The following is a 20,059-nucleotide window of genomic DNA, read 5'->3' on the forward strand; positions in this document are numbered from 1 at the left end:
ACTTCTTGGGATGATAAACCTATGTATGTACATGTGTTTACACTATTTTGATTTATCCGGCTTAACTTCCGGTCCTCACAGGAAGTACACTTTAAAATCATTTTGGTTATATAGCATGGAAGTAACATTTAAGCTTAAGTAAAACAAAGGTCATCTACACATGGTAGAAAAACGAAAAAAATTCTACTTCCGTTGAGACATCTCAAATATCTCAGGTAGCATTCTTTTTTAAAAAGAAACTACCCACAAGATCTCAGAAACTGTAAGAGATCAAGACACAAAACTTGTATGGATAATTGACATTTGATTGAACATGTGTTTAACGGGTTTCATTTGGTCGTATAATGTCACTGTTCTCACTCGTAGCGTTCAAGCAATAGAATTTTTTAAATTTTAACTTTAGATTTTTTTTAGCTCACCTGAGCCAAAGGCTTAAGTGAGCTTTTCTGATCACAATTTGTCCGTTGTCGTAGTCGTTGTCTTCGTTGTCGTTAACTTTTCACATTTTAATCTTATTCTCAAGAACCACTAGGCAGATTTCAACCAAATTTAGCACAAAGCACCACTAGGTGAAGGGGATTCAAGTTTGTTCAAATGAAGGGCCACGCCCTCTTTAAAGGGGAGATAATTGAGAATTATTGAAAATTTGTTGGTATTTTTCAAAAATCTTCTTCTCAAAAACTATTCGGCCTGAAAAGCTAAAACTTGTGTGGAGGCATCCTCAGGTAGTGTAGATTTAAGTTTGTTCAAATCATGGTCCCCGGGGTAGGGAGGGGCCACAAGAAGGGGATCAAGTTTTACATAGGAATATATAGAGAAAATCTTTAAAAATCTTCTTCTGAAAAACAATTGGGCCAAAAAAGCTCAAATTATAATGGAATCATCTTCAGGTAGTGTAGATTCAAGTTTGTTCAAATCATGGTCCCCGGAGGTAGGGAGGGGCCACTAGAAGGGGATCAAGTTTTACATAGGAATATATAGAGAAAATCTTTAAAAATCTTCTTCTCAAAAACAATTGGGCCAAAAAAGCACAAATTATAATGGAATCATCTTCAGGTAGTGTAGATTCAAGTTTGTTCAAATCATGGTCCCCGGGGGGTAGGGAGGGGCCACAAGAAGGGGATCAAGTTTTACATAGGAATATATAGAGAAAATCTTAAAAAATCATATTCTCAAAAACTATTGGGCCAGAAAAGCTCAAATTATAATGGATTCATCTTCAGGTAGTGTAGATTCAAGTTTGTTCAAATCATGATCCTCGGGGGTAGGATGGGGCCACAATTGGGGGATCAAGTTTTACATAAGAATATATTGGTCATTATCAAAATATGCAGCCTTTTGCGTCAGTGTCAATTTCAAGGGGGAAAAATAATGTTCTGGGGAATATATACAGTACCATTGGATTTTAGAAACTTAAACCTATATTGTTGAACAAATAAATTGACAATTTTACTGCTTAAAGTATAAAAAAAAATATTGTTATGAGATTTCAGTGAATTTATGTTGTCATTAAATTTTTCCAACGTCTTTAACCTACAATATCTTCAATAATATTGATGTTTTATTCCAAAAATCAACGTTAATTTTCAAAATAACATTCATATATTAATTTCTGCTATGCTCCTTAACAATCTTTTAAAAACAATGAATTTGATGAGATATATGCTTGTACAAAAAAATTTTGTCATTGGTGTTACAAGGCAAATTAAATAAAAATATCTTAAAATACATCAAGTAAATAATATTGTACTACAATTCGAATCCCTCAGATCATAGTGACATCAATCCCTGCTACTAAAAAGATAAATGTATCAGTGATGACATCATTGTAATAAAAAATATGGCAGAAAATGTTAGTATGCTCAGAAAAATACAATGTAAACTGTGTCAGTGGGATAACGGGCTATTTAAGGTTTCCTATAATGAAAGAACAAAATTTTTTTTCACATAAATGATGAATGTTTATCACATTATAACATAGGCTATGTAGCTTTGTGTAGTATTTGTTCTCTTGGGCCATACTGCTACATTTACTATGGATACATCAGTGGTATAACGGTCAGTGGTGTAACCAAAAATTGTTGTTACACCACTGAAAAAACTGTTACACCACATGACATTATTTAATTATTTTACTTTTTCTTCCATTTCATTTATATTTTGAGCATTTTGAACAATTGCTATTTATCAATTTTGCAAGTTAGACACTGTCACAATAAAGAAAGCTTGACTATTTAATTGCAATTGTGTTTTCTTAATCTGGAAAATGAGACCTGTTACACCATTGACATTATTTGAAACACCATTGACATTTTGTATGCTCTAATTATGTTTTACCCATTTAAATACTTGATTAAAAAATAGAAGTAAAAACAAATTTATTCTAATAAAGAAATGAAATAATCCACATTTTATTTTTTATTAAAAAATCAAATTTTTTATTGACTTATAGTGTATTATAAGATATGTTATTCCACTGACATTTCACGTTCCCTATTATGTTATACTAAAATCTTTCAAATGCTAAAAGGTAACAAATGCTAGCTGAGCTTCAAAAAACATATATAAACAAAGAGGAAGTGTATATGAGTTGTATGCATAGATTTTGGAGAAAATTGGAGAAATTTCAATTTTATAATCCAAAATGTTTGATTGATATGAGCTGGTATAGTATTGACGATGTTATTTGTGAGATTGATGAGCCAAAGAAAGTACGAACTCGGTACAAGGTGGATAAAAGTGTGTGGATGCCAATAGTATGAAATATAACATCAAAGAATGAGTGAATTCATGTTAAAAAACATCTACATGCCATTTTTGTGTCAGTGGTGTAACACTGATTATAAGTGGTGTAACAGTGTGTCTATCTTCAGATTATGAAAGAATGAGGTACGAAAACTTTTATTTAAGATCAAATTTATCATGTTTTAAATGCAATCAAAAATAGAGATTAGTTTATTTTACAAAATTTAATACACTTATCTCTTATTTATTATCGCTAGGTCAGTGGTGTAACTTTAAGTCAGTGGTAAAACATAATAATCAGTGGTGTAACATGTACATTTTTCTCCAAATAAAGTTAACTGGCAATGATACATGTATATTTGAAAACACCAGTGCATTTATAGTAATGTCTTTTTTATGCTCCATTAAAAGAAAAATCCAGTTGTGTTCTTTTTAATGCTCAAATTAAAAATTTGTTGAGTAACATCAAGACTTTGTCTCAAATGTTATGTTGGTCACTGTAAATGTGCCAAATATTTTCTGTTATCTAATTCTGATAACTTTAAATGAAGTTGTTGATATAAACTCTATGTCCATCATTTTAAAAAAATTATTTTATTTTATTTAAGAATTTTTTCCTATACTATATGCCTGTTACACCACTGACAAAATTTTCACAGTTCATTATATTTTAGTCTAATTATCAACTAAATGGTAGATTCCAATGTTTGCAAATTTTTAGATGTTATACTTCATTGTTTGTTAAATGTGTTTTTTGCAATCAAAGTAATTTTTTCAGCAATAATTTTCTCATGTTTTACATTTTTCAAAAGTCTGCATATTTTGATAATGACCCATATAGAGAAAATCTTTAAAAATCTTCTTCTCAAAAACTATTAGGCCAGGAAAGCTCAAATTTGAGTGGAAGCATCCTCAGATATTGTAGATTCAAGTTTGTTCAAATCATGGTGCCCGGGGGTAGGGTGGGGCCACAATTGGGGGATGAATTTTTACATAGGAATATATAGAGAAAATCTTAAAAAATCTTCTTCTCAAAAACTATTAGGCCAGAAAAGCTCAAATTATAATGGAATTATCTTCAGGTAGTGTAGATTAAAGCTCGTTCAAATCATTGTCCCCGGGGGTAGGGTGGGGCCAAAATGGGGAGATCAAGTTTTACATAGGAATGTATAGAGAAAATCTTCTTCTCAAAAACTATTAGGCCAGGAAAGCTCAAATTTGAATGTAAGCATCCTCAGGTAGTGTAGATTCAAGTTTGTTCAAATCATGGTCCCTGGGGGTAGGGTTGGGCCACAATTGGGGGGTCAAGTTTTACATAGGAATATATAGAGAAAATCTTTAAAAATCTATTTGACCAAGAAACCTCAAATTTGAGTGGAAGCATCCTCAGATAGTGTAGATTCAAGTTTGTTCAAATCATGGTCCCAGGGGGTAGGGTTGAGCCACAATAGGAGGATGAATTTTTACATAGGAATATATAGAGAAAATCTTTAAAAATCTTCTTCTCAAAAACTATTGGGCCAAAAAAGCTCAAATTATAATGGAATCATCTTCAGGTAGCGTAGATTCAATCTCGTTCAAATCATGGTCCCTGGGGGTAGGGTGGGGCCAAAATGGGGGGATCAAATTTTACATAGGAATATATATAGAAAATCTTCTTCTCAAAAACTATTAGGCCAGGAAAGCTGAAATTTGAATGGAAGCATTCTCAGGTAGTGTAGATTCAAGTTTGTTCAAATCATGGTCCCTGGGGGTAGGGTGGGGCCACAATTGGGGGATCAAGTTTTACATAGGAATATATAGAGAAAATCTTTAAAAATATTCTGGGAAAGTTTTTCGGTCCAAAACTCAGTACTTAGTGTGAAAGCACAGGTTATGCAGATATAAGTTTGATGTAACCATGATACCCTAGAGAAAAGTGGGGCCACAAAATGGGGGGGGGGGGGGGTATATAGGAATAGAGAAAAATCTTCTTACAGGTACAACAACAAAAGGGGCTTGGTATTTACCAAAAGAAAGAGGTGGATAAAAATTGGCAGATTTTCAACTTTTTTAGCAAGATCTACTGTACTTAGTTGTCAAGATATTTTGAAACTGTAATGCTAATTTAATCAGAACTAAAGCAATTGTTGCTCAGGTGAGCGATGTGGCCCCTGGGCCTCTTGTTTAACATTTTACTCAATGTGATGAACAGTAGTGTATCGAAGGTAAATGTACTAAAATATGTACTTTCAACTTCTTAAATCACTTCCGTTTGTTCGTTTCCAGTCCCGAGACGAAATTCTTTTCTGAAGGAGATATTATAACTAACAAAAACTTGAACATCCAAACTTTTAACTATGTTCTGTATGATCCGGCGTAACTTTCAGTCATCACAGAAAGTACTCAAAAATTGACGTTTTGTCTTTTTGTGTTGTTTATTTCTTGGGAATTCCTTTACAGTAAATTTATATCCATTTTCTGTTTACAGAATGGATTTTTTGTACTGATTAATACATGAGGAACGGAAGACTTTTTAGCTCACCTGAGCTGAAAGCTCAAGTGAGCTATTCTCATCACATTTTGTCTGTCGTCCGTCTGTCCGTCTGTAAACTTTTTACATTTTGAACTTCTCTAAAACCGCTTATCCAATTTCAACCAAATTTGGCACAAAGCACCCTATTGGGAGGGCGAATATAAATTGCAGAAATAAAAGTCCGATCGATATTCAAAGCAGAGAAAACCTTGAAACTGTAGAAAAAGGGGGATGCATTTTTAAAAATCTTCTTCTCAAGAACTACAGAGGCAAATTCAACGTAGTTTAGCATAAATTATCCTTATGGGAAGGAAAATATAAATTGCAAAAATTAAGGGGTAATTCTGTTTCAAATCTGAGTTATTACGAAAATAATGATAAAGGGAAGGCGTTTTTCAATCAGTTTTATAGCTTCGTGTTCGGCATCCGGTAAAATGGGTAGGCAAGACTTGGCCTGGGCAAAACAAAAGATTGGCAGTTATTAATCTGCCAATCTCATTAAAATTTCAGGATATTTGATGGACTAGTATATTTGTATTCGCTGTAAATATTGCTGCAAAATGATGCGTATTTGGAATTGACGATTGCCGATCTGCCCCGGCTTTTATTTTGCCATGGCCCGGTGTCATATAATATTTTGATACCGCGAAATATTGAACCCGGGTTCAATATATTATGCGATATTATGAACCCGGGTTCAAAATATCGCTGCGATATATTGAACCCCCCCATAAAATATTGAACCCCGGGTTCAAAATATTATGGCCGCGATATTTTGAAACCCTATCGAATTTTCATTGCTCTTGGAGAGGGGGTTCAAAATATTATGGCTGCGATATATTGAACCCCCTACTGTTTCCAATTTCCTTTGGAGAGGGGGTTCAAAATATTATGGCTGTGATATTTTGAATCCCCTACTTATTTCCAATTCCCATTGGAGATGGGGTTCAAAATATTATGGCTGCGATATTTTGAACCCCCTACCTATTTCCAATTCCCATTGGAGAGGGGGTTCAAAATATTATGGCCGCGATATTTTGAATCCCCCTCTATTTTTTTTTGCTATTGGAGAGGGGGTTCAAAATATTATGGCTGCGATATTTTGAACCCCCTACTTATTTCCAATTCCCATTGGAGAGGGGGTTCAAAATATTATGGCTGCGATATTTTGACCCCCCTACCTATTTCCAATTCCCATTGGAGAGGGGGTTCATAATATTATGGTCGCGATACTTTGAATCCCCCTCTATTTTTTTTTGCTATTGGAGAGGGGGTTCAAAATATTATGGCTGCGATATTTTGAACCCCCTACTTATTTTCAATTCCCATTGGAGAGGGGGTTCAAAATATTATGGCTGCGATATTTTGAACCCCATACCTATTTCCAATTTCCTTTGGAGAGGGGGTTCAAAATATTATGGCTGCGATATTTTGAATCCCCTACTTATTTCCAATTCCCATTGGAGAGGGGGTTCAAAATATTATGGCTGCGATATTTTGAACCCCCTACCTATTTCCAATTCCCATTGGAGATGGGGTTCAAAATATTATGGCCGCGATATATTGAACCCCCTACTTAATTCCAATTCCCTTTGGAGAGTGGGTTCAAAATATTATGGCCGCGATATTTTAAATCCCCCTCCATTTTTTATTGCTATTGGAGAGGGGGTTCAAAATATTATGGCTGCGATATATTGAACCCCCTACTTATTTCCAATTCCCTTTGGAGAGGGGGTTCAAAATATTATGGCTGCAATATTTTGAACCCCCCTCAATTTTTCATTGCTATTGGAGAGGGGGTTCAAAATATTATGGCTGCAATATTTTGAACCCCCCTCAATTTTTCATTGCTATTGGAGAGGGGGTTCAAAATATTATGACTGCGATATATTGAACCCCCTACCTATTTCCAATTCCCATTGGAGAGGGGGTTCAAAATATTATGGCCGCGACATTTTGAACCCCCCTCTATTTTTTATTGCTATTAGAGAAGGGGTTCAAAATATTATGGCTGCGATATATTGAACCCCCTACTTATTTCCAATTCCCTTCGGAGAGGGGGTTCAAAATATTATGGCAGCGATATTTTGAACCCCATACCTATTTCCAATTCCCATTGGAGAGGGGGTTCATAATATTATGGCTGCGATATATTGAAAACCCTTCTTATCATGGTACTCTTCCAAGTCCATGGCCGATGCGGTCACAAATGAATTGATCAGTAGAAACTCACAATTCCCAAATTGTATTACATAACAGGGATATTTTACAGGCTGATGTCAGTTAATAAGGGAGCCAATTAATGTTTACCTAGCTACCACCGGTGTGTATACACAGTACACAGGTGTTAGCCCCCTTTTCTCCCACCTGGGGACTACCATTTAGAGTAACCTCCAAGGATACCCTATTTTCTTGGTAACAAAAAGAATCACAAAAAACAATATGATTTTCATTCATAATATGTTTTATTACGGACTGACAATAAAAGCACAATTATACCCCCCCCCCCCTTCCATCTACCCCCTCCCCCCCCAAAAAAAATAATTTGAATTCTGTATATGCATGAAGAAAAGATTGGGGGGGGGGGGGTCAAAAGCAATAAAAGAAGGGTGGCATTATTATTTATAATTAAATTTCACAGCAATTAAATTTTGAAACCCCTAGATCTCCAATAGCCAGTGATAAGAAGGGTTTTCAATATATCGCAGCCATAAAATTATGAACCCCCTCTCCAATGGGAATTGGAAATAGGTATGGGGTTCAAAATATCGCTGCCATAATATTTTGAAACCCCTCTCTAATGGAAATTGGAAATAGGTTGGGGGTTCAATATATCGCGGCCATAATATTTTGAACCCCCTCTCAAATAGCAATGAAAAATAGAGGGGGGTTCAAAATATCGCGGCCATAATATTGTGAACCCCCTATCCAATGGGAATTGGAAAAAGGTAGGGGGTTCAATATATCGCAGCCATAATATTTTGAACCCCCTCTCCAATACCAATGCAAAATAGAAGGGGGTTCAAAATATCGCGGCCATAATATTTTGAACCCCCTCTCCAATGGGAATTGAAAAATATGTAGGGGGTTCAATATATCGCAGCCATAATATTTTGAACCCCCTATCCAAAAGCAATGAAAAATAGAGGGGGTTGAAAATATCTCGGCCATAATATTTTGAACCCCTTCTCCAATGGGAATTGGAAAAAGGAAGGGGGTTCAATATATCGCAGCCATAATATTTTGAACCCCCTCTCCAATAGCAATGAATAATAGAGGGGGGTTCAAAATATCGCGGCCATAATATTTTGAACCCCCTCTCCAAAGGGAATTGGAAAATATATAGGGGGTTCAATATATCGCAGCCATAACATTTTGAACCCCCTATCCAAAAGCAATTAATAATGGAGGGGGGTTCAAAATATGGCAGCCATAATATTTTGAACCCCCTCTCCAATAGGAATTTGAGAAAAATAGGGGGTTCAAAATATCGCGGCCATAATATTTTGAACCCCCTCTCCAATAGGAATTGGAAAAAGGTTGGGGGTTCAATATATCGCAGCCATAATATTTTGAACCCCCTCTCCAATACCAATGAAAAATAGAGGGGGGTTCAAAATATCGCGGCCATAATATTTTGAACCCCCTCTTTAATGGGAATTGGAAATAAGTAGGGGGTTCAATATATCGCAGCCATAATATTTTGAACCCCCTCTCCAATAACAATGAAAAATAGAGGGGGGTTCAAAATATCGCGGCCATAAAATATTGAACCCGGGTTCAATATTTTATGGGGGGGTTCAATATATCGCAGCGATATTTTGAACCCGGGTTCAATATATCGCGGGGTTCAAAATATTATATGACACCGGGTTTGCATTACCATTTTACCAAGACTCGTATTCCATACTTCTTTGTTCTTTGTTTAAAGCAGCGGGCATGACATTATACGAAAAAGGGTCGATTTGACTATGATGAATCTGCTTGTTGTGCAACAGTTCGCGTATGAAGGGAAATTTTAAAACATGCAAAATATATTGGTGCCGATTTTGTGAAGTAAATTGCGGCTAAATATTTCAATGCGTTGACAGTTTTCACACATGACGTTGGTGTTAGCTTGTCCTGATTTTCGTTTCGTATTCATTATTTACGCTTTGTAACCTGGAAACTATCGTCTGTATTTCGTAATTTTTACGTATCAAATCAAACGGATACTTCGGTAAATCAAACAGTTAACTGTTTACCTGCGCAAATTAAGCAAAATCTGATATAGGGGTTCTGAAATACAATTCATTCTATCAGTAATTCGGCATTATCTTTTGCATAATGGTAGATTAATGCAATAGGTTATGTTGAGATGCTCGACGTTTTCTCGAGTTTATTCAGTTTAAATAGAGTTTGATATCGCTGACGGAAATATGTAGGTATATACATGTATATATATGGTTCATTTTGAAAAAATAAATTGTGTTCTTTATTTGTTATACATGTAGTGCATGTTTCTTGTGTTTAATTGTTTACAATTTCTATTTACTAACCATATTTTAGTGTTAAGCTTCGAATTATAAGCAAGATACAAAGATTTGCTCACAATTCTATGTTTGTACACAGATCTTAAAAACTAAAGATTAAAAAAGTAAAAAATTTGTCAATATTTATTAAGAAAATTTTCAAAGTCTGTTCTTCCAGAAACCAACTTTAACAACTTATTGTATTGTAAACTTAATCTTTTTAGCTCTCCTGAGGGTGGGGCCACAATGGGGGGGGGGTCGAAGTTTAACAAATGAATATATAGAGAAAGCATCATAAGGTAATTTAGATTCAAATTTGTGAAAATCATGACCCCCGGGGGTAGAGGGGGCCACAATGGTGGGTCGAAGTTTTACATAGGAATATATAGAGTAAATCTTTAAAAATCTTCTTCTCAGAAACTAATCGGCCAGGAAAGCTGACACTTGTGTGGAAGCATCCTCAGGTAGTGTAGATTCAAAGTTGTGAAAATCATGACCCCCGGGGTAGGGTGGGGCCCCAATGGGGGGTCGAAGTTTAACATATGAATATATAAAGTAAATCTTTAAAAATCTTCTTCTCAGAAACTAATCAGCCAGATGATTCTTTATAATTGTTAAGACTTTGGCCCCAGGACAATTCTTTGGCCTCACGAGAAGGTTCAGAGTTTGATGTACGTTTATATCCCATATATAAACTATTGTTAAGGATCTTTTTGAGAACTGCAATACTCAACATATGATATGACTAAAAAATCATCCTGTTAGAAAAGGGACTAATGATTATAAACATAAGAATATCCAGGGGAAAATGGATTTTATTTATACAGGATCTACATGTATTATTGTACATTGTCCAGATAGTTTGTATTATGACTCCACCCTTTAAGCTGATTTTATCATACCTATTTTTCCTCAGGTGAGCGATGTGGCCCATGGGCCTCTTGTTTGTTGCTATAGCAACAAGAGTCTAGTTATATACTCTTGTTTGAAAACTATCAAAACATTTTTTGATTTGATATAATTTATTGGGCCACAGGCAATATTTTTGGTACATGATCCTTTATGAGTTTACTATGCAAAAGTACTCAAATAGTTTAGATTCTAAATTGTTAAAACCGCGACCCCGGTTAATACTGGGGTCCATATTTTTCTTATGGAAGAAAATTGAAAGTTCCTGCTTTACACAAAGAGTGCTTATGACCTGAGGGTGTGTCATGAGCTTGTGCAACTTGAAGGTCACTGGAAGGAAAAGTGTGGTACGCAATTTGTGTCTTCTTTATACCTTTCTTATGCAGGCACAGTGGAAATTTCTATTTCACGCATTGATTGTTTATGACCTGAGGATGTTAAATGATTTTGACTTAGGGTCATTTGGGAAAGGTCAAGGTAACTGGAAGAAAAAGTGCCTTATTGCTGTCTGGTCTGTATCTTTCTTACAAACAAAAATTGGAAGTTCTTATTTCACACAAAGAGTGCGTGTGATCTGAGGGTGTTTCGTGATTTTGACCTGAGGTCATTTGCGCAGGTTCAGGGTTAGTAGAAGATAAATTTGATAATATGTGTCTGCTCTTTACCTTCTTTTTTTTTTTTAAACATTGAAATTCCTACATCACATAAAGATTGCATATGACCTGACTCACCTGAAGATGTGTCATGATATTAACCCATGATCATTTATGCAAGTTCAAAATCATTGTCAAATAATAAAAATATTATTGCTTAATTCCTTGCCAAAACCATATTTTGTGATGGAAAATGAATAGAAGGGAAAACTTGACACAAAGATTGCCTGTGACCTGAAGATATGTCCTGACCTTGAGCTTTGGTCATTTGTGCAAGTTCACGGTCACTGGAAGAAAAATAGTGCACCCATTCCACTCCTGGACTAATAGGAAAATACTGGAATAATTATTTTTGCTTTCTTGGGGATATCATTTGTGAGGTTCCTTACAGTACCTCTAGTTCATGTTTGGTCCATATCGATTATTAAGGAACATTGGAAGTCCCTACTTCACACAGAGTGCTAATGACCTTAGGGTGTGTCATGATCTTGAACAAAGGTCATTTGGGCAAGTTCAATATCATGGAAGTGAAAGTGAATTATTTTTGTCCAGTCTATATCGTATGGAGAAACATTGGAAGTTCTTACTCCACATAAAAATTGCTTATGACCTGAGGGTGTGTCATAATCTTGTTCCAAGGTCTTTTGTGGAAGTTCAAGGTCATTATCAAAAAATGCATAATTCCTGTCTAGATCATATGTTGCAATCAAAAATGTTAAAAAAAACTTGACCCAAAGATTGCCTGTAACCTGAAAATATGTCCTGACCTTGAGCTTTGGAAATTTGTGCAAGTTCATGGTCACTGGAGGAAAAATGGTGCACCCATTCCATCCCAATAGATAAATACTGGGATTATATTTTCTTAGTGGGAGATATCATTGGGAAATATATCATTTATCAGTATACTATTGAAAAGATACTTGTGCAATGCTTTCAATTGAATTTTCATTTTCAACTTGCATTGTTTAATTCACATTTGAAACAATTTGAGAATTCTTTCATAATTACTTTCAACTTAATGGTATGACCTAAATCAATAAAAATGCATGATTTTTTGAAAACTTGGGAAATGAGGAATGCACAAGTACATGTTACAAATAAATTTTGTAGGTCAGCAATTCTCCAGACATGCTTAAGAGCAAATCTCCTGATCTTTTCTCCTTCACCATCACTGGTCTGAATGATATTGTTAAAAAGCATGGTGGAAAATCGCCGCAGGCTGATGATGCTCAAAGGTTGATATCAGACTTCATCACAAAGGTAGGTTAGAAGTAAAAATTAACTGAAATTTTAAACTTACCGGAGGCAAAGGCTCAAGTAAGCTTTCCTGATCAAAATTGTCCCTTGTCTGTCATCATTTTTGTTGCCATCATAAACTTTTCCCATTTTCATCTTCTGCAGAACCACTGGGTCAAACAGGGTTAAAGTTTATAATAGAAATAACTAGAAAACAACACATAAATAATTGTTATTAAAAACTGAAAGGCTATAATTTGTGGAAATATTATGAATAGAAGAAAGCTATCATACCAAATTTTATGCAAGTACATTGCTTTCAACAATGGGGGTCTGTCAGAATGAAACTGGGAAGAAGTGGGGGTTGAATTATTGAATTTATATGGAAAACATTTAAGTTTAGGAAACAGGGCAGAATATTGTAAAATTAATTCGTAATGACATTTTTGTGTCATTATATCTTTCAAATATATAGTGATAGGTTAGAAAAATTATAATGCAGACTGAAGTCAATTTTAAGTCTGGATCCTTAGATCCTAAAATGCAAACATAATTAATGGAATCAAAAAGTGAAAAAAGCAAAGCCAAATGCCATGCACAGTCTCAATCTGTTTATTGCAACTGATTACAAGCCTTCAACACTTCTTAAAAGAGTCATATATACACCAAAAATATATAGTATTAATCCACACATAGTAGTATATGAAAAAATCACAACACCAAAACAAATTCAAATATTTACATTTTCAACTGTGATAACATTACAAATCAATTTTGAACCCTAAAACCCAATAACTTCATAAAACATGAGTGATACGAAATGGGCGTGTCTTATAGCATAATTGAAAAATAGTGGTTTTAAAATAATGTTGTTTTAAAGTGTACAAACTGGAAATAATATAAATACAATGTACATGTAAATTGATTTTGGTTTAAATACCAGATGCTGATGTGAAATTTTGTAAGTTGAATATTTGAAAGTTGGAACAGAAGTAAATAACAATTAAAATTCACAATATTTTTAAAGCTATTTTCTTCTTTGTTTTTTTTATTAAATGCCTACATGGAGAGTTTCTGTCTGCCCCTGTTTAAATAAAACACGTGTAATAGCCACCTTGTTTCTATCAGAGCCTTGTACCTTTTCAATATCAGGTCATGCACTCTATTATGATCTTTATAAGTTTTTCGCTAAAATTATAGTTTTCATAAGTTTTTTTTTAAAAGATTTCAGGTGGTCGATGTTACAAAATTATTATTTTTTTACTCCAGAATCTTAATTAAATGCATATATTAGACTCCTCGACAAGTTTGTGTATGGGCTATGGTACTCAGGTGACCGTTAAGGCCTATTGGCCTCTTGTTAACCAAGCTAGCTTACAACTTACAAGTAAACATTTCTTAAACTTAATTCTTTTTCTTCTACCGGTTTATATGTGTTGAATTAATTCCATAATTTGAGCTTTCTTTAATAGAAAATTCTGAGGAGCACTAAATTGTTCTGTCAACACTTAACAAGAAAAAGTTATTTGACAATGTTCCTTTTTGTGAATTATCAACTTTATTATTATCCATGCATAGAGTTGTTTGCAGAGAAATTCTACAAGTTTGTAATTACATGTAATGCCACACTACATGATTCTTCAAATGTGTAGAAAAGATACAAACATGAAAAATGATGACAAAATACACATTGTTTTAGGGGATTCACAAAGTACACAAAAATCTCAACCTCTGTATTAATTGTAAATTGACATTTTATTGGGAGTTTATTTTAATCAACTCTCCTATGCAGTTACACTGGCAAACCGGAAGTAAAACGGTGTTTGGACCTAAGTACAAATCATCACCACTGACAAAAAGTAGTACATGTACTTGAAAATAATTGATAAAGAACTATATATATATATATATGATATTAGTCAAATTTGGCCCCCATAATTTGCTATTTTTAATATGATTCAGGTACATTAATTTGTTGTGTTATTTTATAAAAGAATTGACCTAAAATATGTTTTTCATCTATTTATTTGATTTATATGCACTCACTGGCAGTATATGACGTCAGAAGTGATGCTATTTTTATAATTCAATCAAAATCAGTCAAAAATGGTCATTTTTCTTATCTTTTTTCGAATGGGAAATATAGAGCAACTCTTTGAACAGGAACGAACTTTTTGTCACTTATAAGTATTGGAGAGATACATCTTTGGTGAAAATATTTTGTTTGTTCAAGCAGTCGCTCAATGTTTCCTTAAAGAAAAACTGTTTCAAATCAAGACGTTTTATGCTAAAAATGAGAAAGAGGCGGGAAAAGGTTAACTTTATTGTAACGTGAGCCGAACTAGAAATCTAAAATTAGCCCAAAAACTTTCCCCAATTCTAAATATAGCGACACATACAAAAGACACCAGTCAAAACAATTAACGCTTACACATTTAATATATTACATACAGTCGCACCTGTTTTAAGCGGCCACCTGTGGGACAATGCCAAATTGGCCGCTAAAGACAGGTGGCCTCTTAATCCAGGTTTCAAATTAATGGGGAAAAAACATCGAGTATTTTCATTTTGGCTGATTTATTAATAGCATCTGTAATGGCGGCGTACACAGAGATGGTGAATGCACAGCTCGGATTGCTAAATAAAGAGTTTATATTAATTTTAAATGGCCGTTTTAATTCCATTTATTTATCAAGGGATTAAGAACAAAACATTTTCTGCTAAATACGCCCAAATGATAATTTTCAAGGGATTAAATGCGGTAAACAAACAGAAGTAGCGTTTCCGTACAAAGGCTACTTACTGAACTACGATAGCCGATGTTTTACCTTTTAAAAAAAGTATCAAAATTACATTCTTATATATATTAAGAACCCGTTTTTTAGCTCACCGAGACGAAGTCAGGGGGAGCTTATGCTATACCCTCGGCGTTGGCGTCCGGACCTGGTTAAAGTTTTTGTGGCAGGTCCTGTATCTAAGCTATTACTTGTCCTATCTTCACCAAACTTGCATGGAAGATGCATCTGGACCTACTTATGGACTTGAAAGACTTGGATGCTGAATCTGAGTCCTAAATTTCAGATGCTGGAGGAGGTTAAGGTTATTGGACCAGGTTAAAGTTTTTGTTGCAGGTGCCCTTTGATTATAATATCTAAGTTACTGCAGGTCCGTACTTCACCAAACTTGCATTGATGGTGTGTCTTATGATACTGATGCACCAGACAGGCTTGGGTGCTGAATCTGAGCTATAGGTTACAGATGCTGAAGGAGGTTAAGGTATTTAGAGCTGGTTAAAGTTTTTGTTGCAGGTGCCCTCTGATGATTATATCTTAGTTACTACTTGTCCTAACTTCACCAGACTTCCATGGATGGTGCGTCTTATGATACTGATACACCAGACAGGCTTGAATGCTGAATCTGAGCCATAGGTTTCGGATGCTGGAGGAGGTTAAGGTTTTTAGAGCTGGTTAAAGTTTTTGAAACAGGTGCCCTCTGATGATTATATCTTAGTTATTACTTGTCCTAACTACACCAGACTTCCATTGATGGTGCGTCTTATGATACTGATGCACCTGACGGGCTTGAATGCTGAGTCTGAGTCATAGGTTTCAGATGCTGGATATGGTTAAGTTTTTTGGAACAGGTCACATGTTTAATAGTACTATTTCAAACTTGCATAGTTGATTAAACTGTAATATGAATGAATCACAGAGGAAGCTTCAGATGCAAAGCTTGATCTCCATTATCAAGGATGCTAAAAAATATATCTTAGTTATTACAATTCCTAACTTCACCAAACTTGAATGGATGGTGTGTCTTATGATACAGATGCACCTGACAGGCATGGATGTTGAATCTGAGCCATAGGTTGCGGATGCTGGAGCAGGTTAAGGTTTTAATTGCTAGTGCCCTCTGATGATGATATCTCAGTTTTTACTGGTCTGAACTTCACCAAACTTGCATGGAGATGCGTCTTATGTATACTGATGCACCTGAATGGCTTGAATGCTGAATCTGAGCCATAGGTTTCAGATGCTGGATGAGGTTTAGTTTTTTTGGAACAGGTCACATGTTTTATAGATGATAGCTTGCATAGTTGATTTAACTATATTATAAATGAAATGCAGAGGTTGCTTCAGATGCAGAGCCTGATCTCCATTATCAAGGATGCCAAAGAAATCTCCTTCCCTGCTCAAACCTGCTCGATAGATAGATGTGTTTGTTAATATGTGATATAACATGATTCCTATGATATAGTATTGTATAGTATGAAACAATATTGTTTAAAATGATACAATACAATATCATATGTAATATTATAAAAAGTTATATGATACGATATAATATTGTATCAATTTTTTTTATATTTTATGTTATGATATTGTAACATGATATCGTTATGTATAGTATTGTATATTATGATACAATATTGTATAATATTATATTGTATAATTAATTTATTATTTTATCACATGATACTATTACATAAAATATTGCAAAATATAATATTGTATCCTATGACATATGTATATTCTATAATATTGTTTCATACGATATTGTATTATATGATATTAGTTTCTATAATATAGAATTATATCACATGAAATTGTATAATATGATACTGTTATATTATATAATATCGTATCATACGATATTGTATAATATGACATTGGTTTATAATATGATATATTATCACATCACATGAAATTGTATTGTATGATATTGTTAAATATATTATTGTATCTTATGATACAATATGTATTATATAATGTCGTATTATATATTTTACTTTATCACATAATATTGTATCATTTGATATGATACAGTTTTGTATCAAATTATATTGTATCATATGATACAATATTATATTATGTTTCAAAAATGATTCAGTATCATTCAATATCATACTATATTATACAATATAATATCATATGTTTCAATTTTATGATGTATTATGTAATATGATATTGTAATATAATACTATATTGTTTTATATATTATGATATTGTATTATGTGATCAAACACAATAACGTATATTAACACAATACAATGTCATATCATACGTTACAATATCATATCTCATCATTGTTTATTATGATATTTTATTGTATTATATGATATATGTTGTAAATATGATAGTATGCAATATTTAATTTTATATTATTGTATTGATTAACATATGAACATATGATTATCATACAATTTTTTAACAGATGATATACGATATTATGTCAAAACAGAATCCATGAATATCCAAGATCATAAAGTATGATTTTCATTTGATATGATAAAGGTGGTCTCATAAAGGTGAAGTCTCATAAGGGTGATGTCTCGTCTCGGTGAGCTTTGTAATCTGTGATTACCTATGTTTTTTATCTCAAAGAAATTTTCTAGGAAAAAAAGTACATATTAAGCTGTTCCGCGCAAGACTGGCCATATACAATGGCTTTGTAATGAAGTATATAAGTACGTGTCGATATATAAACAACACAAAACAGGTGTTATGATAATCAATTATCACATTAAATCTCAGCAGACTTCGAATAACACACTCAATTATTTGTCATTAACTCATTATCAGCTTTCGAATTTTGGCTTCTTTCGATACGGGGTCACATGTCAGATTCAAAAGTCATGTGACAAAACAGACAAAATGGCCGTTGAAAACAGGCATGTTGAAGCCACGGGACCTAAAAACAGTGGCCGCTGGCTGCGTTAGACAGGTGGCCGCTTAAATCAGTTAAAATAAAGTGTAAAACTAAACGGGCGGAATTAAAACTGGCCGCTCATGGCGAGTGGCCGCTGATTAAAGGTGGCCGTAACAGCAGGTGCGACTGTATATATCAAAACACACAAACGATAAACAAATACAGAATCAATTACTGTAAATTCCTAATTAAATTCGAGGAACTAATATCAACGTAATATCGCGAGGAGCATCCTTCGCGGATTTTAAAATCTCGCCATGATTTTCTGAGAGTTGAAAACTATGAGAAATAAGGAGAAAAGTTCCACGTTCGCAATTTTAAATTTTAGCGATTTGACACAAACTAGCGGGGTCGCGGAATTAAGTACTCGCGTAATATAAGGAATTTACAGTAATCTTAACAAAGTTTCACAGATACTCAGCTGATTGAATGGCGACAGGATGGTGCAGTTTTACGGGTTGGTACGCTCACACGACAAATCACAGTTCACAGGAAGATCACAGTTAACAGGCGGATCACAGTTCACAGAAAGTAAAAGACGGTCCAACAGTCACAGTTATACAGTACAGCTCACGAGTATCCCGACACCCACCGTGTAAAAAACACGGTGGAAAACGGTCTGTGTCGCACCGTGCACACGGTGTGACACCGTGTATGTGTATTGGAAAATTCAAGAAAAAGCACCGTGTCGCACCGTGGCCGCCCGTGTAACTCCGTGGCCACTGTGTTACTCAGTGGATATCGTTACCTGAGACGTTGATAGAAATAGCGTATGTTTAGAAATAAAGAAATTATGGCTAAACAAGGGTTGAAACATATATATCCTTTTCATATTTAGAAAAGAAAAGAATGTCGACTTAAGTTGCACAGACCCAGAAAATTATCGAGGCTGTCAACGTGAAGTTAATTTTTTGTGATCTGAAAACTTGACGTAAATGGGTACCTTTTAATTCATTTGTTCTCAAATAAATTGAAATAAATTCACCAAAGATATTTAATAATCAATTAATATATAATCAAAATTCAAATCAATTTAATTCATCTTGTTTTTTTTTTCTTAACACACGTGATGTTGTAACTGACGATCCTATTAAAATGTCGGGAGCTTAAACGTCTTATTTCTGTTATCTGTAAACAATTTCTGATTTATTGATAAATTTACAGCCTTACTTTATACCTATTAAAAATGAGAAATGAAAACATTTCAGATCATGTTTTTCTAAAAACATGTGCTGTTGATGTGCTGTAGTAAAAAACAACCCCATATTACCGGTGACTCGAATAATTTGGACTTCAGCTATTTATGTAGAATCACTAGCAATAAATCAACAAAAAATCACTTTTATATTATAGATTATAGATAAATACATGTACAAACTCTTGTTAAATTATTTTCAAACATTGTACATGTATTAAAAATATACCCGCATTTCATAAAATAATTTTCAACTTTATTTCCGTATAGCTCGTAATGGCCTCGTGATTTCACATGAAAAAAACACTCGTACGGAAGCTGATCAGATACACAGCACTGTCTTTCATCTTGGGTTCTATACACAACAGGTGTTATTGTCTGTCTTGTTAGGTGTCATTGGAATTTACAACTAACTGTGTGTATATTTGGACGTCTGAACAGGTGTACTCGAGGTGCCGTTATTCACACCTTTCCGCGAACACCTGTTTGGTAACTCATCACAACCCGTCGTGTGTATGGTCTGAATATATCTTACTTCTTCTTTGTTAGTTCAATGATTTTTCCTAATCTCTAACAAACAAAAAAA

At 34.2% G+C, this 20,059-nt stretch overlaps 1 protein-coding gene across 1 annotated transcript in view; it reads left to right on the plus strand.

Annotated features, from left to right (window-relative positions):
• Positions 1-20,059, plus strand: part of LOC128182484 (renin receptor-like) — a 71,058-nt gene that overhangs the window by 36,584 nt on the left and 14,415 nt on the right. The window contains exon 6 of the mRNA XM_052851119.1: positions 12,444-12,593. Coding sequence (XP_052707079.1) covers positions 12,444-12,593 — 150 coding nt within the window. The remainder of the gene's footprint in view (positions 1-12,443; positions 12,594-20,059) is intronic.

This window comes from Crassostrea angulata, chromosome 4 (assembly GCF_025612915.1).
Source record: "Crassostrea angulata isolate pt1a10 chromosome 4, ASM2561291v2, whole genome shotgun sequence".
NCBI lineage: Eukaryota > Metazoa > Mollusca > Bivalvia > Ostreida > Ostreidae > Magallana > Magallana angulata.